We start from the raw sequence: 25,825 nt of genomic DNA on the forward strand, positions 1-25,825 counted from the left end.
GGCCATGCAAAGTTTGATTGCACTGGTTCCTGCAAGGTGTGGATGCATAAATGAACAAACAAACAAACAAACAAACAAACAAACAAACAAAGAAAGATGTCGTACATAGCATAACATCCATAAAATAGCAGGACATCCATAACACAAATTTGACCTTAAAAATAATGGGTGGTTGAATTCAATGACCCAATATGTAAATCCTCTTCAAATTTCAAGTCGATAGGGTGGAAATTGACAATTTTAGATGTTTGGCCGATGTTGACCTTTTGACCTTGAGACCTCAAAAATAATTGGTGGTTGAATTCAGTGACCTGATATGCAAATAATGTTCAGATTTCACATCAATCGGATGAAAATTGAGGATTTTAGAAATTTGGCCGATGTTGACCCTTTGACCTTTAGACCTCAAATATAATTGGTGATTGCCAATTTTCATCCCATTGACTTGAAATTTGAAGAGGATTTGCATATTTATTCATTTTATTCAATCTGAGAAATCTCGCCGATGTCGACCTTTTGGCAAATGTTAACCTTTTCGCCAATGTGGACCTCAAAAATACTTGTGTGCTGAATTCAGTGACCTGATATGCAAATCCTCTTCAAATTTCAAGTCAATGGGATGAAAATATCCTCTGTGAAAATATCAAGTCACCCTCTGCCGTACCATCTGTCATCCCTCAGACCGGCAAGCAGCAGCTTCTTCGCTCACTGCAGATCTGGATAAAATCACAAACTGGTCCAACACGTGGAACATGTCTTTCAATCCAGACAAATCTCACACTCTCACTATGTCTCTTCGAAAGGACCGTTTACAAAACCCCCCCATCCATTTTCTCAACAATCCTCTGGAAGAAGTCTTTTCTTTCAAGCTTCTGGGTCTCACTATCTGCCATGACCTTTCCTGGGAAAGTCACATTTCCAACCTTGGCTCAAAAGCCAGTCGCCGACTGGGAATCCTCCGTCGTGCAAAGTCCTTCCTCGGCCCTCTTGAGCTCCTGACCACTTACAAAGCTTTTGTCCGTAGCCTGATGGAGTACTGCTCTCCCCTCTGGGCTGGTGCTCCTGCCTCCCACCTTTCTCGACTTCACGCTGTCGAAACCAGGGCTTTTAAGATCATTGGCATCTCCCGCAATGAAGCTGAGTCTTTGGGCCTCTCACTCAATCACCGCAGGTTGGTCGGTGGTCTTTCTGTCTTCTACCGACTCCTCTCCAGCCTTGCCCCCCCTGCTCTCTCTGCGATTTGTCCCCACCACATTTCCACAGGGCGCTCAAGGTCCGCCAACAACCCCCTTCTGGTAAAACTACCAAAATCACGAATCACTGCTCATCTTCACTCTTTCATTCCTCTTTTTCCCGCCTTTGGAATAAACTTCCTCACTCTATTCTTTCCCATTCTTCCCTCCAGGCTTTCAAAACAGCTGTTCACCACCACCTCTTATCATCCCCCATCCAAATCCTCGATCTTTTCTACCCCGATAATCCACCCAAGCCCACTTCCTTCAATTCTCCTGCTTTCCTTCCTGAAAGTCCCTTTAATGTCCATCTTCCCCTCGCCATGTTCCCCGTCCCATCCCCATCCCTCTCCCTTCCACATTTCACCTGTGTCTGTTCCCCAATGTTTTGTCCCTTCCACTCCCGCCCCTCTTGTCTCATGCCTCCTTGCTGTGAGTTGTGTGTTAGCTCTCATACGAGCCTCGACCAAGGTATACAAAAAAAAAAAAAAAAAAAAAAAAAAAAAAATTGATCTTGTCAGGTCAGGGGATATTGTCAGGTTTGGCCAGATTAGATCTGTGACGTGTACATGTATCATGTAAACCTATACTAACCTGTTTCATGGTTGGGTTTGCGGAGATTAAACCTTCTCCCCAACCAGGTTTCCTGGTGAGGAGGGTGTTTGATATGTACATCCAGCAGGATTAAAAGCAAAACCTGTCAAAGGGCGGGAGGAGCTCCTTGTGAGCCGATGGCCATCCATTTCTAGTGCCCAACTGTGTCTGTGGACGTCCTCCTGCAGTTGGGTTACTTTTTTTTAGGAGGTTGGTAGCAGGATTTGCACTCCGGCCACCGTAAAACCCTTCATTCCGCAAAACACAAGAAAAGCAGAAAGGAAATTGAAAACGCACTCTGTGGGAGTACCTTCTGTGCAGCTGTCCTCCTCAGGGCAGCTCATCGGATTACAGGATTGGGGCAAATCCTTCGGGACCCCCACTCTTTGATGATTGGAGGAAAACCACGGGGTAACATTCCTGGGTCAGATTGCGGTTGTGTGTGTCGGGGTGGTGCTGAGGTGTCGTCCACCAGACGGTGGTCTCCTTAGGTTAGCCTGAGGCGGTCCCTTTGGGTGGGTGCCTGGAATGTCCTATCCCGAAGAGAGGATAATCACCTGTCTCTGTTATCATCTGAGTTCAAGCGTTTGACCATCGGTATTGCAGCACTCTCTGAGGTTCGGAGACCGGATAGTGGTGACATAATGGCGGGTGATTACACTAACGATCCGCCTGGTCACTCTGATGGTTACCATGCTGAAGGAGTTCCTGTAGCTGTGTCCAATAAGCTGACACCAAAGACAATTGAGGTAACACAGGTGAACGAGCGTATTATGAGACGAAAGATTCATCACTCCTTGGGTGTCATTTCCATGGTCTCTGTTTATGCTCCGACTGAGGAGAGTGATCTCAACGTGAAGGGCGCATCCTATGCCACGCTCGAGTCTGTGGTTGATCAGTGCCCCAGGCCAGAAACTCTTCGAGTCTTGCGTGATTTCAATGCATCTTGACTTTGCAAGAAGTCATGGACAGAGGGTTGCTGGTTCATGGTTTCAGCACCCACAGGCTCATCGCTGGACTTGATATTCCAATGCTGGTGGTGTGGCAAAGGGGATTGACCATGTGCTCATTGATGTTCGCTGGAGGTTGATCCACAACTGCAGGTTCCACAGGAGTGCTCAGTTCCTCAATAATGACCACAGGCTTCTGGTAGCAACTCTGAAGTTTCAGCTTAAATACAGGAGAGTGGTACCATCCCAGCCTTGGCTGGATGTTGGCAAGCTGCAGGATGAGAGGGGAGCTGAGGAGTTTGCAAACAGCCTGAGTGGGGATTTGGGGGGATCTCGGTGCTTTGGGGAATCCTGCAAAGTTGTAGAGTGCATTCAAGACTTCCATTCTTGATGTTGCCAGTGGATGTCTGAACTCACCGAAGGGCGAAGAGGAATTTTGTCTCTCAAGGTACACTGTATACCATTATTCAATCGCAGGGCCAGGCTGTTCCACCTGCTGTCCAGTTGGATGTAAGGGATGTTACAGTCCTCACTGCTGACCTTCCAATCAACTGTGATCGACCTTCATTTGTGGAAACACAGGCTGTGGTGAACCGGTTGAATGGGGTAAAGCTCCAGGGATCTGTGGCTTCCATGCTGAACTTCTCAAGGCTGGTGGAAATGCTGTACTTATGTTGTTGTATGCAGTTCTCTGCTCTGCCTGGAACACAGGCATCATCCCAACTGACTGGAAGAGGGCCTTGTTGTTCCCGTCTGGAAAGGAAAGGGTGATCGCCAGGAATGCAAAAACTACCGAGGGTGACACTACACTCAGTGCCGGGCAAGGTCTTTGCTTGGATAATTATTGATGGGGTTCGCCACCATCTGCTTGAGCACCAACGTCAAGAGCAGTCAGGCTTTACACCAAAGAGGTGAACGATTGACCGTATCCTTGCTCTTCGTGTCCTCACCGACCACAGATGAGAGTTTCGGCAGGAGCTGCTTGCAGCCTATGTTGATCTCTGTAAAGTATTTGATTCAGTGAATTGGGATGCACTCTGGAGGATTATTGGTCTTCGTGGGGTGCCACCAAAATTGATCGATCTGATGTCTGAACTCTACTCTGGTATTGAGAGTGCTGTGAAGTGTGGTGGTACCATCTCTGACTTATTTCCAGTTGTTACTGGAGTTCGTCAGGGGGTGTGTACTGGCCCCCATGCCTTTCAGCACTTGTCTGGACTGGATTCTCGGGAGGATGTCGGAGAGATCAAGCTGCGATGCATCGTTTGGGAATGTCAAGATCTCTGACCTTGATTTCGCAGATGATGCAGTCATCTTTGCGGAGACTCCAGATATCCTTTTGTGCCCCCCCCCCCCCCCGAAGTGTTGAATGAGGAGTCGGAGCCGCTGGGATTACAGGTTTCCTGGGTCAATACTAAGATCCAGGCTTTCAATTACATCTTGGATACTGCTGTCCTGTCTGTACCTGTTTGTGGTGAGGATGTTGAGGTCGTGGACTGATTCACTTACCTTGGCAGTGATATTCATGTTTCTGCTGGCTGTGAGGCAGAGGTCAACAGACGTCTGGGTCGGGCTTGGGGAGTCATGGTTTCACTGGATCATGGGGTGTGGCTCTGCCGGTACCTGTGTTGGAGTATGAAAGTCTGAGTCTTCATGTCCTTCGTACTTCCAGTCTTCCTTTACGGATGTGAGATTTGGACTCTGACCTGGGATCTGAAATGGAGATTTGATTTCTTTGGTACTAGGTCTCTTCGGAGAATCCTTGGCTATTGCTGGTTGGACTGTGTCCAACGAGCAGTTGCTGAGAGAGACTCAAATGAGATTTGTTACCTGCATATTCTGTTAGCATCAACTGCAGCTGTATGGACATGTGGCTCATTTTGCTGACGCTGATCCTGCTCACCAGATTCTCTCAGCGAGGGAGCCTTGTTAGTGGAGGAGGCCAATGGGCCAACCACGTGCCTCGTGGTTTTAGCAGTTGATCGGCATCTCAAGGAGATGGGGATGGGCCAGGCATCTGACTGGGGGATGGCCAGACGGAGGCCCCTGGAGTACCGGCGGAAAGTGGATGCAGCGACGCGCTGCTTCAGCGCATGCCCCCATACCTGACCTGACCTCCCATTTCTACACTATTTTAACCACCCCAACCCCTCTCAAAATTTTGATGGATGTATCCATGTCGTTCACCCTTTGCATTCTCCCCTAACCCTCATCGTTGCCTGCATCCCTTGTTTGTCCATCTCCATTTACCTTCTCCCTCCGTCCTGCTGTTGGCATTTCCCTTTTCTCTTTGTGTTCACTTTGTTCTCTGCCTGAACTCTTCCACCAGCCTAGATCACATATCACTCAAATGGAACTCTTCGACCTCGTGATGTCGACCGATATGTCTCCTCCCACATTATTACAAAGTTTCACTTCGATCCCTTCAGCTATTCTTAAGTTATCACGTCAACGAAAACCTATCACGAATGCGTGGATGGGCAGCCAGACGGACAGCCAGATGGACAACCTGAAAACACAATGCCTCCGGTGACTTCGTCAGCAGAGGCATAAAAAATATAATCCCAGAGCTTCGATTTCCCTCTTCCCCCCAACTCCCCTTGCTTTCTGCTCTCCAACATCACCTCCTTGTCATCTCAATCTCTTTGGCCAACTGAACCTCGAAAGGCAGCCAATCCTGTGAGAGCTTTGGATACGTATGAACATATGACCCTTCCAAATTTTAACCTCATTGACAATCCAGCACACTTTTTCCCTCAACCTTTATAGCCCACTTCAAGCATGTTCTGTTTCCGTAAATTTATGGATCACAGGCCACCATTGACTCAGCCATTGAGCTTCCTGTTGTGATCCTTCTACTGTGAGGCTTTGCAGAGTTCCTCCAGTCTTAGGAATGTGAATACTGTGGAAATTAATGCCAAATGCATGTGATAGATCTCATTTTACATCAAATTCCGATATCTTTATCCTTTTCTTCTGGGTTCATTGTGACCTTTTACCAAATTACTGTATGCCTTTACACAAGTACTCTTAACCTGTACACCTAAATAATTATGTATTGACAACAATGTTTCTCCCAAATGTACTGCAAACAAATAGTGAGAGGTTATTCAATAAAACCGCATTTTTGTAACAAAATCTCCCGCGATGAAGCTGAGTCTACGGGCTTATCACATCGCCATAGCAGACAGGTCGGTGGTCTCTGTCTTCTACCGCCTCCTCCCTCGTCTTGCACCCTCTGCTCTTTCCGTGCTCTGCCCCCTTTCCCCCAAGGCTTCTGTCAGGTACACGTTCCACCATCAATCTTCTTCTGAAACTACCTAAATCCAGGATCACTGCTCGCCTCCACTCATTTGATCATCTTTTTTTCCCACCTCTGGAACAAACTTCCACATTCTCTTAAATCTCATTCATCCCACCAGGTCTTCAGAACAGCTATTCACCATCATCTCAAATCATGCCCAATCCTAAACCATGATCTTTTGTACCCTCGTTAACCTCCACCCCCCCTCCGCTTCCCCCAAATCCTTCCTCCTTCCAATTTTCCCTCCTTGGAGCTTCTTTCTCTCTCCATCTTGTCCACCCCATGCGTGCGTGTTTTGCGTCCGGTTTTTGTCCGCTTCGTTCTGATCCCTTCAGTGTGCAAGCTCTTCCACGAGCCTCGACTTTGTATACAAAAAGCATCAAATAAATATCTTCAGTGAAAACTACGTCTTTCCACTTTTATTTCTTCAATGTTGAAGTATGGAGACCAAATCTGTACTGTGGTGAACGATGATCGACTATGTGGTGAAATCTCGGCAATTGGAGCATACTGTACATGTTTTACTTTTTTTTTTTTTCCTTCTTTGCTTAATTGATCATTTACCATTTCCAACTGAATTTTGACTAATTTCTCTGCACCTTCCATCGCAGACGTCACCTCATTGTTTGGAGACAACGACGTCGTGATGGAAGAGAGCAGTGATGACAACGACAGCGAAAGGAACAGTGCACTTCTTGATGATGGGGAATTTTCCATCTCCCCCAACTTCATCGGGGCGCTTTCCTGCTTGACCACACACATGGGCGACAATGCTGACCAAGCGGATGCAGATTGTGATGGAGATGTAAAAGCAATTGGGTATACATTCACAGCCTTTGCATATTTGTAGAACGTGTTCATCATTCTTTGGGTTAGTAACAGATGGTGATCCACCATTGGGACTCGTGGCCCAATAATCCCCACACGTTTTTTTGTCTGAAGGATAAATTATCCCCCCCCCCCCTTTTCTTCAATTTTCATTGATGAACTTCAATTTTATTATGGTCAGGCAGCGGTCTCAAAAACGGCAATGATACGCAATCAAGGCAGAATGCATTAACAGGTGTTGAAAACGAGCATGCCTTCTCAGGAAGCACCTTCCGGATTGATTTGGTGGATCAGAGGTGGCACTCTCACCTTTGAACTGTTTATCTGGAATCGATTATGAACCCTCACCCCCGTGCTTCGCAGGTCGGGGGTTTCCTCAATTAGTGTGCTTTATATCGGAAGAGATGTTAAACTGAATGTTCAGGCACTCGCATGTTGTCACTGGTGGAATTTAAAGACAAGCATCGTCTTTCATAAGCGTCTTCCACCATGCGACGGCCATCTTTATGAGGTGCTCGGCAGATCCGGGTTCATAAAGTTGCCGCACTGCATGGATAATTCACCTCGAAAGGCAGCCAATCCTGTGAGACTTCTGGAAACATATTAACAGCTTCTTCCCCATGTGAACAAAAGCAATTTTTCAAATTATTTTGCTTTATTTATTTCTGGGCCATGTTGGCTTTGTCATGAAATTGGTCTTAAGTGATGGAGAGCAACATTTTATTTTACTACATTTAAACGTGCTGTGGGATTTTGGTGCAATATTCTGGGAATTTGGCATTTGAACATCAGAGTGTAAATAGCATCCAACCATCCCACCAAACCCCTTAACCACGATTAGCCCTCCCACTGAATTCCCCGCCCCCTACCCCTCCCTTTAAATTTGGTTCCTGCATCGGTGCCCAAATACGACTGCTGACCTCATTTCTGGAATCTTGTGTAAAAGTAGATGTTATGTGTGCAGGTTATCGAGCACCTGTTGATTTTCACAATAAGTGGTGAGTAAAATGACACGTGTTGTGCTCTCTCTCCCTTCATGTGTGTGGCAGACAGACAATCAGCAACATCCCTTTAATGCGTGTGGTACAGTCGGTGAAGCAGAGCAAACGACGAGCGAGCGTCATGTTGAAAGAGGGCTGGATGGTTCACTTCTCGAACAAGGACAACCTTGTGAGAATACACGGCGAAGCCTTCGGCCTAATCAATAAACCAAGTCTTTTGCATTTGTTTGTGGTGCTATGTATCCAAAGTATCAGGTCACGTATGAGGATTGAGTCCTTCCCAGCATTTTGGCAAAGAAACAGTAATTCGCTGTTCCTTGCATTGTACGAATCAAATGAGATGATATGTGAGCAGAAATACTCAGTTTTGTAAGGCCAACTTCCTCATGCTGTGTTTCCTCATCCCTGCAGAGAAAGAGGCATTTTTGGCGGTTGGATTGCAAGTGTATTACTCTGTATCAGTCCGATACAGGAAACAAATACTACAAGGTGAGATTTAGTTGTGGTATTGCAAACAATCAATCCAGTTACTCTGATCATCTCTGAGAGCCCTGCCTGTAAAGTGGTATCTTCATTGGATGTTTTTGCTCTTGTCATGATATCTTGGATTTTTTAAAAATGTTTTTGCGTTATCGGGGTGTGGACGTGCTCAGGAGGATCATGCTTCCCCTTGGAAGTCGCTAAATCCTTGGGAACAATATCTTCTTTTTTTAATGGGAACATTTACACACTGTCAATCAAGTAGAATGCACACGTGAACATTTGTGAGATTAAAAGATTGCTGGTAAGTTTTGGAGATAAAGCGTGATTGCCATGAACCACCACCAATGTGTTGAGGGAATAAGAAGGTGAAGGACACACAAGGGCCGGTCATTGAAGACAGAAACATTCATAATTCCAACCTCAGTAGTTGCAGACCACAGAAGGGATCGCATCATATTAGTTAGGGTAAATACATTTTATTACAAGTTAAAAACAAACAAACATTTTTTTCGAAATGTAAAAGGATGTTGGGATGATGTGCCAAAAATAATATATACAAGGTATGAATGGTCACAAGAGATGATCATGATCATAATCCATTGGCAATAACAGTAAATGTTGATTGTTTCCATGTGTGAAGTTAACCAGTGAAATATTTAACAGTCCTCGCACACGCACGCGCGCACACACACACCGACAGATTACTGAATCCAATTAGTAAGTAACCACGAAAACAACAAACCAGAGATGGTATCCCTAACCCAGCGAGTAGAAAAAAATTCCAAGGACAGTTACGAATGTGAGATGTCGCACAAGAAACCAAAATAACGATGAATACAGGCCCAACAATAGCAAAAAAGACAAAAGAAAAAGATAAAACAAAATATCAACAGATATACACCGATAACTGGGAAAATGATAAAAGAGCAGGAACATACAAAAAGTAATTGGACAGGTTAGGAATCGACAAATAATGCTCTTTGGAATGGCTAAGAAGAGGTCAGCTCAACTGGGATGGAGAACAAATCGTTATAAATGCCCGAGACCAGGGACATGACACGGATGGATTTCAAAAAAATGGTGGGAATGAGTCAATCGGACGAGTGTAGGTTCTGAAAGGTAGAAACACAAAGTGTGAGCCACCTCCTATCGGGATGTAAAAACCTTGTGTCAGAACAGCTGTACACACAAAGACACAACAAGGAAGTGAAAATATCCTGGAAGCTGAATCGTGCTGAAATTGTACCAGTGATAATGGGAGTGATAAAGGGGAACCTCACTGTGATTTTTAAAACCATTCCTGGGAATATTACCACACATGAACTACAATTGGAGGCAGTCTGGGGATTCGGTGGTGATCCGGAAAAGAGCCCTCGGAACAAAACTCTGAGAACAAGAAAAGATGAAAAGAGCTTGGTCCATGAACTGTGATCCCTCACTGAAGCGAGGTGGATACTTTGAGCCCGCCCTGGGAAGACTCCATTCCACATTCTGAAACCCGTACATGGAGATACCAATCAACGACACACACACACACACACACACACACACACACACACACACACACACACACACACACACACACACACACACACACACACACACACACACACACACACACACACACACACACACACACACACAATGTTATACGTGACGTATACAGATTATAATGTACTGTTACGTGCTGCCTCCGTGCTCCGAACTCAGTACCCAGTTTCCCAGAGGGGGCTCGCATGGCAGAAAAACTTTGTGGACCACAATGTGTCCTGTCTGTTGGTTAACAGCTTGTTATTTAAACAACAACCCCCCCCCAATCCCCAACCCCATTTTCATTCCATTTTATTGAAGATCTGAAATTCAACCATTCTCGCACTGAAACCACCTCAACTTGACACTTCTGACTTAACGAAAATCAGACTGTCAGTTTTATCAGTCACCTCCATCCATCCACCCACTGGGACCATACTTTGTGCAGAGCGTTGATGCTGCCGAAGCAGTCTCCTTGGCTATTGGGTACAATCCTGGACGGGTCACCACTCCGACACAGGATACCAGCATGCTGGCACTCATTTTGCCGACCTCGGAAGGATGACAAGCAGAGTCAACCCCACCTGACATTATTTCAACAGCCAAGGGGGATTTGAACTCAGGATCCTAGTTTCCCAAGCCCACCACCCGAACCATTAAGCCAACACCAGGCATACTCACCTCTGTAGCTCTATCACAAGGCTCTGAAGAAAAACAAACAAAAGTGGAAATGTGGAAACAAATGTGAATCAATCTGTCAACAGAACCCGATGAAGTCCAGCGCTTATGACACTCAGCTATTGCTGTACCTCTCGCATCCTAGCGAGGGATGGGTATTTCAACATGGTGGCTGCTTGGCCCCAGAAGCTTGTGCTGCAGGTTCTCTATAGTTATATATACAGCTCAGGAGTGATACACACTGATGTCTGTATGTTATCTCACTGATCCATATTTGTGTATTTTGCTTTCTTTATAAACTTTTATTTATATATATTCCCCCTAAAAAAAAAACCCCAACAGAAACAAGGGAAAAAAAAAAAACCATGAAAAAAAAAACCAGATAACATCGAGGGATGAAATTTCAAAAACAAAAAAACCCCAAACAAGGTGGGAATGACACCACATTACGATTCCACAGGACGACACCACGATCCTCTTATGGATTACCATCACGACATCTGTTGACATTTCACTTTCGTTGTGGGATCGTGATGGATGAAGAAGAAGAAGAACGAAGAAGAAGCATAACATTGAAGATTGACACCACGTAATGATGCCACAATACGACAAAACAACCCTCTTCTGGTGTAGCATCACAATATCGTTTGACGTTGTTCCATCACAATCCCACAACAAAAGTATGTCAAAAGATATTGTGATGCTAAACCATATGAAGATTGTGGCATCGTAATGTGTTGTCATTCTGACCTTGTTTGGTTGTTTATTTTTGAGATATCATCCCTCCATGTCATTCCATTACTTTATGCTTCCTGTGACGGAGTCACTGGTGGCATTATTTTTTTGGATTGCCTGTCCGTCCGTACGTCCTAATGTACGTACGTATGTACCTCCATGCGAATTTTCTCTGTTTTCTCTCCAACCGCTTATCCGAATGCCACAACAATTTCACCAAAGATGCGACTACGCATGCAAAATGTTTTTAATGACAATTATGATGTCATAAGTCACGTTGGGTGGACGCCATGTTGAAAAATGGAAAAATTTTGGACCTCTATCTCCTTGACTGCACCATAGAAAAATTTGAAACTTGGCAGCTGGTAACGACTCTGCACGGGGAATAAGGGTGATTCGACGATGACGTCATCGGTAAATGGTATCCTGGTCAAAATTTGACACGTAGAACGCTGCATTCGATCAGTATTAAAAAATGTGTGAGGTTCATCTCGGGATACATTGGTCGACAGAAAATAAATTGTATGATGTCATCGGTCATGTGGTTTGGCAGCCATATTGTTGTTGTTTTTTTAAGAAAAAAATATCTTCTTCTCCAGAACGGCTTTCAAGATCAAAGTGAAACTTCAAATAAATGATGGAAAAGTCATGATGAATAAAGTTTGATGACTATGACATCGTCGGATATACAGGATATCTCAACAAAGTTGTGGACGGATCCTGATGAAATTTTGTGGACAGGTTCGGTGTGTGACAAGGTCAAACTGATTAGATTTTGGTGAAGATCCGGATCCGGATCCAGATACGACTACTCAAATTTTTTTAAGTGATTCTTCACCATTGAGAGATGGGGCCAAAAATGATATATAGCACGATATCTCAACAAGTTGTTGATGGATTCGGATGAAACTTAGTGGACAGGTTAGGTGTGCGCCAAAGACAAATTGATTCGATTTTGGTGAAGATCCGGATCTTGATACGAGAATTATTTAATTTCCAAGGAGATTCTTCACCATCAAGAGATAAGGCCAAAAACGACATCGCACTGGTTAGCATGATATTTCAAAAATGTAACGGGCCCGATATGTTCTCGTGGATCAGGCATTACGTGGCAGAGGTATACGCTCTACCGAGTGCTCTTCTAGTTTTTTTAATATATCTATCTTTGCAAAAGTAATGGGTCATATAATAAAAGATCATACAAAAAGGGGAAACGTGATGTAAAATAAAATTGCACATTTTTAGCGAGCGAACCACCTCCTCATGCAACTCCCAAGGCAACGCACAGCCAAACACAGGGAAATGGGCCGTGAACTTTCTTCTAGTCGATCGATATATTCATTGACAGTTTGAGTATTGTAAAGCACTTGCGAAGTGGCTTAAGCACTCAAGCAAGCACTTCAACGAAATGGTTGATTAGGAACGGTAGGCTTTTCAAGCGATTAGTGATCGCTAATCCATCATATTAAACACCTCCTGGAGAAGCCTGGAATGTAAGGCAATGCCCAAATTGGGCAAATTAACACTTCCTTTAAAAAAAAAAAATATATATTTTTTTAATAGCATTTGGAACTACTGCTGAAGTCAATTAGGAAATTTTAAATTTAGAAATTTGCCTGAGATTTAGAGATTCTCAATGTTATCGCATGTGCAGAAATGAAATAATGCAATTAATGCTGGCGTCTCTGGGTGTTTATAAGGGTTGCAATGTATCCAGCGATTCATAAGTACGATGATCAGGCATTCAATAAAGGATTGAGGAAAGTGAAAAATATACTTTATCGTTATGATATTGTTCCGGCCTGTTCCAAGTCGAGGAATTGTTGAGCTGGCGAATTGAGACTCCAGCGAAGAACAGCAAGGTGACCAAGGATGCACCTAATAATGGATATAATTAAATAAGGCCGTTGATTATCTTCAAAAGGGATGTTTTGATGATCTCAAACACCAAATTTTCAGTCTTGCACTTACTTGGAGTTTGCCTAGGTTTCATGGTTTTGGAGAGTATTGGAGGACACTGACACACAGACACATGTGCTTGGCCAATATTGGCAATTTTTCGGGAATCAGCAGATTGGAGTCAGTTTGATTACCGACTATAGTACGAACTGTATACAACTGAGAAACATTGAGTATCTTTCACCAAAAAACGTCACATTTATAAAGACATTTCAAGGAGATGATCACAAACATTATTCTTTTTAAACAGCTGTGTGGGATGGGTGGGAAAAAAAAATTGGCTCGATAATTAAGAAAACGCGTTAATACTGCAAACGACTCAGAAATCAGGCGTTGTCAAATATATTTTGCTCTGAAACTCACAAAGGGAAACATATAACCTGTGTAAAGCAAATCCGATAACCAAATGCTTTAGAAACGGGTGCGAGGACAAAGGAAAACCTGATAGAACCTCCATAAGATACGGGATGACACTTTGCCACCACGGCGCCCGTAACAGGCTTGGCATGTCCACACACCCGCGGAGCGTCCGTCAAGATCCAAATCTACCCATATGTACCACGTCTGTGTGTGCTGTAAATGTACTTCTACCTTGTGGTAACTATCGACTGTACATCCCGATCAGGACACAAAATGCACTGTACAGCTCGGTGAGTGGCATAAGCACTCCAACGGAATGCCTGGCTTGACAAGCAATTACCAATATTGCCCTTGATACAACTATGCACCCAGAAACGCCCTGCAATGACCGAGTGAATTGGACAAATCGACACTTTTTGGGGATGTTGGACCTGCTGATACTTTCAAATCTGTAGCTTACATCCAGGCCAGGAAAACATGGTGGCTTCAGACCCCAGCGAAGTTATCCAGAAAACGCCTCAATACCCCAGACAGCAAGGTGGCCGAGGATCGCCTGATGAAAGATATAATTAAGTAAGGCCATTAATTATCTTCAAAAGGGGTGTTTTAATGAATCAAAACACCCAATTTTCACTCTTCCATGGAGTTTTCTTAGTATGCATGCAAAATTTCAGGCTGCTAGGTTTTTATAGTTTTGGAGTTCTGGTGGAAACACACACACACACACACACACACACACACACACACACACACACACACACACACACACACACACACACACACACACACACACACACACACACACACACACACACATACCGATTACTCGTATAGATTTGTGTTAACATTTTGTAATGTTAGGAAATCACCCAAAACGGAAACAGCAAACTGTGTATGTAATTGCCGAAAACAAATGACCCCTGTGGACTGTGCCGTCATAGATTGCAAAAGCAGGTTATGAAGAATGGTGTTTCATTCAATAAATTTACACTTTGTGCACACTCCATAATTTTTTATTCACTCGATATAATCATCCGAACAGTAGAAAAGGTTAAGTGTAACACTTTGCTTCAATAAATACACAGGTTTATTTATAAAAATCGTGAATTTGTTAAAATTTTTGGATTTTTCTCGAGATTTCGACACTTATTTTGTTCACCAGATCCGATTCTCAAATCCGACAGAATATTTCGAGAATATAATTTAATTATTCCGTGAGAGTAGATCGTGTTTCCAAATTGAGGCAAGCTTGAATAGGCCGAACAAAATGGCGGCTGAAGATTCCAACAACCACAGAGGGCAGACCAAGATGGTGTGCGCCTTCTTGGTAAGGCTTATTTTGTTTTTTTGTAATGAGCACACCCGAAATTATCTTCAAAAGGGGTGTTTAAATTTACCCAAACACCCAATTTTCACTGTTGCACTTCCTTGGAGTTTTCTTGGTGTGCATGCAAAGTTTCAGGCTGCGAGGTTTTATAGTTTTGGAGTTATGGAGGAGACACACACACACACAGACACACACACACACACTTTGCCTTTTATTGGTATAGAAGATGCAGCACTGCCTGTAGCATACACAGTAAGATCTTATCTAATGACAGTATGTTCATCCATCCATTGGGACCATACTCTGTGCAGAGCGTTGGTGCTGCTTAAGCAGTCTCCTTGGCTATTGGGCACAATCCTGGACGGGTCACCACTCCGACACAGGATACCAGCAAGCTGGCACTCATTTTGCCGACCTCAGAAGGATGATAGGCAGAGTGAACCCCCTGTTATTAATTCAACAGCCGAGTGGGATTTGAACTCAAGATTCAAGGATCCCAAGCCCAGTACCCGAACCATGAAGCGAACACCACGCATAGTATGTTCATGGAAGGCTGCATATCCACATTTACAGTTCAATTAGATATTCATCGCTGTGCAACTCATTTATCAAGTTATGACCACACAACTCATTTCAATTCACAAATGTGTAAACTGGTAATATAATACGGAGATTTCAATCACATTTTGTCCATTCCACTTGCATACTATTGCAAATATGCATACTGTAAAAATTTCCACTTGCACACTAGAAAATAACTTTCTTCATATGCAGAAGATAAGCCTGGTGTTGGCCAAACAGTTAAGGTGACTGGCTTTTGATCTTAGTTTCTTGAGGTTGAGCCCCGTCGTGCCTTTGAAATAACACGAGGTGGGTTGACTCAGCCTGTCATCCTTCTGAGGTCAGCAAAATGAGTACTAGCTTCCTGGTAACAGGGACACTGCATCAGCGGAACAGCTGCTCTTCCAGAAATGATGCAGCCAGCAGCCGCAGGCTGCATGCGAAATAACAACAAATATGCAGAAGAATGGAAAAACCTGTATGGAAACCATGAATGTCCCTGCAGCCAAATTAGTTTGATACGGAGTTCTTATTGCCTGATTTCCTAATCACGATCATCATCCTTGTCCTGCATAATCGGTCATATCATCGTCATGATCTGATTCCATAAGGTCGTCATCTATCATGTTGTTGCAAGCTTGCAGCTTACATGTCGCCATTCATTTGAGCCTATTTGCAAGAAACGGGCAATCTGGAAACTTCCAGACTTTGGAACATTTGACATAAACATGACGTAAACATTTGACATATACATGACACATAAGCATGATGTAAACTCAAGGACGACATCTGGAGCAGAATGGCCTGTCATTGAGGAAATAACAATGTGGTTTGGAGGAAATTTACACAAAAGAGAAAACACCTTATAATCTAATATATCATTTATTGTACAAGCACGTGTGGAGAGATAGGCTTGTCTCGAGCATACAAGCACATCTCTCACTCTGAGCCAGAATATATGGTGTTTTTTTTTTATTTGATTGGAAAATAGGGAGGGGTCAAAGCATCAGAGGGTACTGGTTCATCAACACCAGATTACAAGAAAACTTTGTTGAACAAAAGGTCCTTCAAAGCAAAAGAGAACAAGATAACACAAGGGAAGGAATGCGTGCCTTGTTCCAGGGCATGCGTACACAGAGAAACTTTCATTTACATGGGCAATGATGAGCATTCAGCATAGCAGGCTGGTGGAGCCTCTGTTTACACAGATAAGGTTACACAGATAGTTTTTGCAACACAATGAGAAGTTCATAGCCTCAGCAGTCTGATGAGACTCCTGTTTTACAATCTAAATAAGATATAACTGAAATACAATGAGGACGCCGAGTCAATGAGATTCATATTTATACAAACTTTGCAGTACACTGAGAAGGCAGAGTTCATGAGATTCGTGTTCATACAACTTTGCAATTGAATGAGAAAGCAGAGTTCATGAGACTTTTCAATGTCACCAGTGCCCGACTCACTGGCGCCAACAAAAGCGGCTTTAATTTAACTTGCCAACCAAGTTAAACAAAGAAAACATTATATTGTTACACAGTTAACGAACACACGATATCTATTCATTATAAAACAACTATCAATATGCAATGATCCATAATCAAGTGTATTTTAAAGTATCAGAGCAACAAACACAACAGAGGGGTACATATTTCATTTTAACCAAGTATGGACTAATTACAAGATCTTTCACCAGGCCCGGATGTGCTTGGGCCAGTGTGGGGGATGATACATTTGTTATTATTATTATTATTATTGCTATATGATTTGAAAGTCATCTGGTTTGAAATGTTCGCTTGTTCGGATTCAGGAGAGCACTTTCCCAACATTGGGAAAGGCAAACAATATATTGATAAATCATTCAAAAGATATGTTACAGTTATATGGAATGGACAAGACCATCGTATATTTGAACAGAGATTCCATTCCACTCACTCATGGCCCGTCAGCATTGCCTCACTAATCAATAAATGTAATGAGTTCTGACTTTGTCATTGTGAGAGACCTAATAAGCATATTTTATCCTGCAGACAATTTAAATCTTTATCTCAACTCCATCTCAGCGCACGCAAACCATTCCTTATGAAGTGACTTTAACCAATGCTTTAGAATAGAATCCATACTTCCATATTGTTTAAAAGCATTTGAAAGCAAATATTGAGAAATGAGTGCATCATTTTTGGACAATGAACACTTATCGCAACATGAAAAATATTTGCTTCAGCATGAGGAATACAGAAACGCAGTGCTTCACGATAGTCATGCCATCCATTGAGCTTTCTATCCCCTTGTATTGTTGCGGACTGGGTATCGGCTGCGAGCACGACCGCTAGTTGGGGCGGTCGGGTCGACTCTACCGAACACCCGGAATCTAGATCGTACCTTTCGGAAAACTCCGACAAGTACGGGTCCCTTACCGGACCGTGAATCGCCAATAATTCCACCACGTGGTACAGGGTTATTTGCTAATCTTCAAAATACCGAGAGATCCACGTGGCGAGTTACCGAGTATTCACACCCTCGACGGCACTCGTACGAGTCGAGCCGTTAGCGTGCCCGACCGGTGCGCAACCCAAGTGGACGGTTGCTGAAGTTCCGTCGGTCCGAATGTACATTTACAGCGGCAACAGCCTTTGTAATTCACTAACACGCGCCGTGCTAAGCCAATGGAAGAAACACAGCAACGAACTGATGCATTTAACAAATGTATTTATTTATAATGGGGGAAAGAGGGGAGCATGCAAGAAGCAGAGTTATCACGACTAATGAAGAAGCTAGTATGTACAGCAAAGAGCACTTATACAATTCCTACACACACACACACACACACACACACACACACACACACACACACACACACACACACACACACACACACACACACACACACACACACACACACACACGAACCGGTGGCCACAGCCTTTATAGAGGTCTTCAGCTCAGAGGGAAAGGCGAGCTGAAGACCAGAGCCTGCCTCGGACCTGTCCGCTTCGTGCGGGTATGTTGAGCTGGCAGGGTGGCAGGACTCGGACCTTTCGCGTGTGAGGCGAACGTGATAACCACTCGTGTCAGGCGAACGTGATCTCCACTCGTGTCAGGCGAACGTGATCTCCACTCGTGTCAGGCGAACGTGATCACCACTCGTGTCAGGCGAACGTGATCTCCACTCGTGTCAGGCGAACGTGATCTCCACTTGTGTCAGGCGAACGTGATCTCCACTTGTGTCAGGCGAACGTGATCTCCACTCGTGTCAGGCGAACGTGATCACCACTCGTGTCAGGCGAACGTGATCTCCACTCGTGTCAGGCGAACGTGATCTCCACTTGTGTCAGGCGAACGTGATCTCCACTTGTGTCAGGCGAACGTGATCTCCACTCGTGTCAGGCGAACGTGATCTCCACTCGTGTCAGGCGAACGTGATCACCACTCGTGTCCCCAGTTTCTCTCTCCTTCTTCACCGACAGAGACACGGCACACAACCGACTTGCGGTTCTTGTGGAGGAAGGATCTCTCAAGCTCTTCTCCCGGTCCGATCGTGCAGCAAACTTATTCACCCCCGTCCAGGGGGGAAGGGGATGCTTCCCCCATCCCCGCTCTCCCTCACTGGATGGTTTTGGCGCGCAGAATCGCTCGTCGCCCTGTCATTGGCCAAAACGAGCGGCAAGTCCGTCGATTGGCCCGAGGGCGTGGTAACGTCACGCGGACCGCCTTTCTCACCGTCGCGGCGTCTGATTGGCTGAGCGGTGGCTACCTCACTCGTAGCACGCTGATTGGTCGTGGGCCACCACGAGGCTCCTCCTTGAACTCCGCCCACCATGGCGTCGGCCAGAGTGAGGTGAAGGTGAGGGGGATGCTGGCGTTGTTGTAGTTTTGAGGATTTAAAAATAAAAGAAAACCCTGACTATCGAATTACTCACAGCGCATGTAAATTTATTCACCCATTAAACAAGGGACGGGGACCCTAACTAAACAACACATACTTACTGATATAACTGTTCTTTTGGACCTGTGCGTTGAGTACTCACGGCTTCCAGATTCACAACAATATGTCCATGCTAACATTTCACAAGATGGAATTAATTATTTTACTTCCACAGTGGTCATCCTCTTCACTCCATTCATACCCATCTGCAGGATTTGGTATGTTTGGATGTCTCTTCAGACTGCGGCGCCATACTGTGCATTGGTAATTTGCTCTCAACGCATGCATGTTCAGACAATCCTCACATAGGGGCAGTTGACCAGATTCTACATCACCTCGTTTTTGCCGAACAACTGATACAGAAGCATATTAACCTCACTGGTGTTAGATGGAACTCCAAGCAGTAAAGAACATTGTGTTACTTGAAGGATAGGAAAGGTTGGAGGGACGAATAAGCTGAGTATGCGCCAGTCAACTAGGCAAGCCCCTTCTCAAAAATGCTACATAAATCACCCGAAAGGATGCCAATGAGGGTATACATGGAGCAGCTTTGCACTGCTGTTATCACGGTGACAATTTCAATGCCCAACAGGTATGTTCCAGGAGTAGAAGGACTTCAGTGAATAATCCCTCACAAGGTATGATGTAAGAAGTGAAGCTGAACCTCCCCAGACCAACACACAGCGGGTTAAAGTTGGTCCGTCACTGCCAGGGAATAGATGAGTCACCGAACCATCCCAGGTTCACATACAAAAGATCCCGATTCCTCCTTCACTGATTATGTCAGTTTTAAAATGATATGCACCACTTCAAAACAGAGTGTGGCAGCTCAAGAGAACATGTCCATGCCTTCTCTCCTTGTTGTCCTTATCACTTTCTCCTTTCGTTCTCCAACTTTGATGCCTTTTATCTCCTGTTGTTGTGACTTGATAGAAAATTTAACAGCCAATGTAAGCCTTCACCAAAGCACAATTTAATGTTATAATGGTCCGTAACACCACACATACAAAACAAACCACACACACACACACCACACGAGTTATTGAGACAAACATCAAAAGTATGTTCACATTGATTGCGAATAGGCTATCTTTGGATCTATGATTTTATATCAAATGCAATGAATTATTGTATTATGTATGAAGTAAATGTATCATGTGATTCTTTACATTCTTCTTTTTTTCCCAAGGAAATTCCTCTGTCAGAGATCCTTCGAGTGGATCTGGCTCGGAACTTCTCAATGTTAGGACCACAGAGTACGCCACATTGCTTTGAACTTGTGACAGGGAGCGTGACATATTATGTGGGTGAAGGTGGTGAGGCTACAGCTGCATGGGACGGTGGTGATGCAGTGTGTGGCATAGGTGCAGATGTGGCACGTGGCTGGGAGGACGCAATTCGCAAGGCATTGATGCCTGTGGCATCACAGGGTTGTGCGGTTCGTGGGGAGCATGGTTCAGAAAAACATCGTGAGTCCTGACCACTGGTTGCCGGATGTATGTCATTAACAACATTGCAATTTTGCTTTCTCGCAACATTCACAAACTTATAATAATTTTTGTAATGGAGGCGTATAACGTAAGTGGATTGTCCTATTTGTAATATGACCCACCCTTCAATGGAATTGTGATGTTTCATGTTTAAGGGCAGATGACATATTCTGTTGAACAATTTTTGTTGTACAAGTAACGTACATCTTAATTGTTTCTCATTCATTTGAAAGGTCAGGTCAGGTCAGGTATGGGAGCATGTGCCAGAACAGCACGTCGCTGCGTCCACTTTCCGCCGGTACTCCAGGGGCCTCCGTCTGGCCATCCCCCAGGCAGATGCCAGGCCCATCCCCATCTCCTTGAGATGATGGTCAACCTGTTGCAACCATGAGGCACGTGGTCGACCCACTGGCCTCCTCCACTCATGAGACTCCCTCGCTGAGAGAATCTGGTGAGCAGGATCAGAGTCAGGAAAACGAGCCACATGTCCATACAGCCGCAACTGACGCTCACGGACTATGCAGGTAACAAATCTCATCCGAGTCTCTCTCAGCAACCGCTCGTTGGACACAAAATCCGACCACCGATAGCCAAGGATTCTCCGAAGAGACCTGGTACCAAAGGAATTAAGTCTCCGTCTCAGATCCTTGGTCAGAGTCCAAGTCTCGCACCCATAGAGCAAGACTGGAAGTACCAAGGACCTGAAGACTCGGACTTTCGTCCTCCCGCACAGGTACCGGCAGCGCCACACCCCATGATCCAGTGAATCCATGACTCCCCAGGCCCGACCCAGACGTCTATTGACCTCTGACTCGCAGCCAGCAGAGACATGAATATCACTGCCAAGGTAAGTGAATCTCTCCACGACCTCAACATCCTCACCACAAACAGACACAGACAGGACAGCAGCATCCAAGATGTCACCGAAAGCCTGGATCTTAGTTTTGACCCAAGAAACCCGTAATCCCAACGGCTCCGACTCCTCATTCAGCACCTCGAGGGCCCCCAAGAGGATGTCTAAAGTCTCCGCAAAGATGACTGCATCATCTGCAAAGTCAAGGTCCGAGATCTTGACATTCCCAAATGACGCACCGCAACTTGATCTCTCCGACATCCTCCCTAGAATCCAGTCCATACAAGTGCTGAAAAGTGTGGGGGCAAGTACACATCCCTGACGAACTCCAGTAACAACTGGAAATAAGTCAGAGATGGTACCACCACACTTCACAGCACTCTCAGTACCAGAGTAGAGTTCAGACATCAGATCGATCAGTTTTGGTGGCACCCCACGAAGACCAAGAATCCTCCAGAGGACGTCCCGATTCACTGAATCGAACGCTTTACAGAGATCAACATAGGCTGCAAGCAGCCCCTGCCGAAACTCTCGTCTGCGTTCGGTGAGGACATGAAGTGCAAGGATACGGTCAATCGTTGACCTCTTTGGTGTAAAGCCTGACTGCTCTGGACGCTGGTGCTCAAGCAGATGGTGGCGAACCCTATCGAGAATTATCCGAGCAAAGACCTTGCCCGGCACTGAGAGCAGCGTCACCCCTCGGTAGTTGTTGCAGTCTTGGCGATCACCCTTCCCTTTCCAGAGAGGGACAACAAGGCCCCTCTTCCAGTCAGTTGGGATGATGCCTGTGTTCCGGGCAGAGCACAAAACTGCATGCAATGACACGAGTGCAGCATTTCCACCAGCCTTGAGAAGTTCGGCATGGATGCCACAGATCCCTGGAGCTTTGCCCCGTTTCAACTGGTTCACCGCAGCCCGTGTTTCCACAAGCGTACGTGGACCACAGTTTATTCGAGGGTCAGCAACAGGGATTGTAACACCCTTGACGTCCAACTCGACAGTTGGGGGATCAGCCTGGTACAACCGCTCAAAGTAACCGGCCCAGCGGGCCTTCACTTCAGACTCCTCTGTCAAGAGCCTACCACTCTCTGCTCGAACTGTAGTGCTCCGAGGGATGGGCTTGGATGAACGTAATGCGCGAATTCCCCTGTAAGCGGGACGAGAATCACCTGTCCACAGGTGATGCTCTACCCCCTCACAGAAATCCTCGCACATAGGCCTCCTTGTCCACCCTCAGTGCACGCACAGTTTTACGCCTCAGCTCCCTGAACAGCTCAGCTCTGCCATTCAGCCTGGCCCTGCGACTCTGGTCAATGGTATCCAGTGTCCCTTGAGAGACAAAATTCTTCTTTGCCCTGCGGTGAGCTCCAAGGCATCCACCGGCAACATCAAGGACGGTGGTCTTGAAAGCGCTCCACAACTCTTCAGGACCCCCCAAAGCACCCAGACCCCCCAAGTGTCCACTCAGCCTGTTCGCAAACTCCTCAGCTACTCTCTCATCCCTGAGCTTGGCAACATCCAGCCTCGGCTGGGATGGTACCATTCTCCAGGATTTAAGGTGCAGCTTTAGAGTTGCTACAACAAGCCTGTGGTCAGTATTGAGGAACTGAGCACTCCGGTAGACCCTGCAGTTCTGGATCATCCTCCAACCACCGTCAATGAGGACATGGTCAATCTCCTTTGCCACACCGCCAGCGTTGGAATACCAAGTCCAGCGATGAGCTTGTGGGCGCTGAAACCATGAACCAGCCACCCTAAGTCCATGACTTCTTGCAAAGTCAAGGAACTTAGTGCTATTCTGGTTCATAGTTCCTGACCCATGGGGACCAACACACACCTCATAACCGTCCCTATCAGTTCCAGTCGATGCATTGAAATCCCCCAAGACTAGAAGTGTATCTCGTCTGGGGCACTGATCAACCACAGACTCGAGTGTGGCGTAGAATGCATCCTTCATGGTGAGATCACTCGCCTCAGTCGGAGCATAAACAGAGACCAAGGAAATGACACCTAAGGAGTGACGAATCCTTAATCTCATCATACGCTCGTTTTCATTTGATTTCATTTGATTGAATTCATTTGAAAGATGTCAGGTAAGTCATTGGTTATTTTATCCAACCTCCTTAACTGGTTTGTAGATCTCTGAAATTGTAGAATACACGTAATTTGCAGTTACATACCCAACAAGGTCAGCATTTAAATATGAAATGACTAGATTGCAATACAGCTCAGGTCATTGAGCCAACCCAGAACTCTATCAGTCCAAAGACGAACAAAACCAGTTATTGGCTGTAATCTGATCAACTTTTTTATTTAAAACTTTCTTGTAAAAGAATCAACCAAAAGTCTTGTTTAAAAATAAAAAATAAACACCTCTCTCATGACCTTTTAAAATGAAAAACCAAAAGTTGGCAAAAAACACACCACTATTAGCTCACCTGGACTTTAGTCACAGCTGTATAGGCTTATGTGATCGAGCAGTGTCCGTACATGTCATTTAGTCAGCGAGTGAGTGAGTGAGTCCGTAAACACCTCGGTCATTTTCGATTGAACCAAACGCACAGTTTTGATGAAACTTGGCCACAATCTTCATATCTGATGCCTAATGAAGGTGAATTGACCGCATAAAAATCTGTGTTCATTAGCAGGTTGAAATCAGGCCAAAAATGATAATATATATATATATTTTTTTTTTTTTAAAACCTGCCATAACCTGGAGGGGGCGTTGCATCAGCAGCACATCCATGCCATCAGCCAAAAACATGACCGCTAACCTGTAAAAACCTGACCTGCAAACATGTATTGCTGTAATCGGCATCAAGAGGGCGTCCTTCATCCACATCATGTGACCAGATTCTGCGCATGAACAAAATTTTGATATTTTATGATGTCATTGACTGTTGCTCCTGATCCAAGTGAGCTTCAGGACCCATGGTCCTATTTTTACCTTCGCCACCAAAGGTGGACGGAGGTTATATTTTCACCCATCTCTGTCTGTCTGGTTGTCTGTGACCATGATATCTCAAAAGGTCATGGATGGATTCGGACAAAACTTAGTGGATGGTTTGGGTGTGTGACAAGGACAAATTCATTCCGTTTTGGTGTGGATCCAAATCTGGTTCCAGACACAATTTTAAATTTTTTTAGGTGAGTCCTCTCCATTGAGAGATGGGGCCAAAAACGACATATACTAGCTTGATAGTAAGTTGTGGATGTGTTGTGACAAAACAAGGTGGATGAGTTGGTTAGGTGATGAGAACAAGCCTATTCGATTTCGGTTGAGGTCTGGATTCAGATCCGACCTGTCGGTGGAATACAAAATGTAAACGGTTCAGCCTGGCGGAGGTATGTGCTCTACGTAGTGCCATTATCGTTATTCCTGTGGTGCACAATAAGGTGAAATGTTGAGTTGAATGTTGTGAATTTGTGTTTGGGGAAATTTGAAAGTTGAGTAGGTTAAATGATTGAAGAGTGAACTCGTGTACAGACTTCCTATTCAAGTGGGGGAGGGATGTCATGATAATGGATTGTATTTAATTTGGATACATTTGAATACATGTTACACTAAAAATGGAACACTGAAATGCTGATGGAAAAAAAAACAACTAGAAGGGTATCGGGAGAGCGCCAACACGCAGTGGGTTGTTGGTTCCATGCAACACCACTGAATCTTCCCAGGACCCCACATATCGTTTTAGCCCCATCACTCAATGGTGAAGAATCACTTTTTAAAATTCCAGATTACCAAAATTGAATCAATTCTTCCTTGTTCCATACCCAACATGTTCACAAAAATTCGTCCCAATCCGTCCACAACTATTTGAGCTAACGTGCTAAACATTGTGTTTGGCCCCATCTCTCAAAAGTGAAAAATCACTTCAAAAATTCTCGGATTCGGATTCGGATCTTCACCAAAATCGAATCGATTCTTCCTTGTTAAATACATAACCTACCCACAAAGTTTCGTCCGAATCCGTCTGCAACTTTTTGAGATATTTTGTTCACAAACAGACAA

The 25,825-nt window shown here is 44.8% G+C and overlaps 1 protein-coding gene across 1 annotated transcript in view; it reads left to right on the forward strand.

The window, feature by feature from the left end:
- Positions 1-25,825, forward strand: part of LOC147024102 (serine/threonine-protein kinase D1-like) — a 163,102-nt gene that overhangs the window by 86,665 nt on the left and 50,612 nt on the right. Inside the window, exons 9-12 of the mRNA XM_085890367.1 lie at positions 6,692-6,899; positions 7,958-8,078; positions 8,321-8,398; positions 20,657-20,936. Of these exons, the coding sequence (XP_085746493.1) occupies positions 6,692-6,899; positions 7,958-8,078; positions 8,321-8,398; positions 20,657-20,936 (687 nt within the window). The remainder of the gene's footprint in view (positions 1-6,691; positions 6,900-7,957; positions 8,079-8,320; positions 8,399-20,656; positions 20,937-25,825) is intronic.

Source organism: Eptatretus burgeri, chromosome 7 (genome assembly GCF_056783735.1).
Source record: "Eptatretus burgeri isolate ZD-2024b chromosome 7, Ebu_testis_v1, whole genome shotgun sequence".
NCBI classification, from domain to species: domain Eukaryota; kingdom Metazoa; phylum Chordata; class Myxini; order Myxiniformes; family Myxinidae; genus Eptatretus; species Eptatretus burgeri.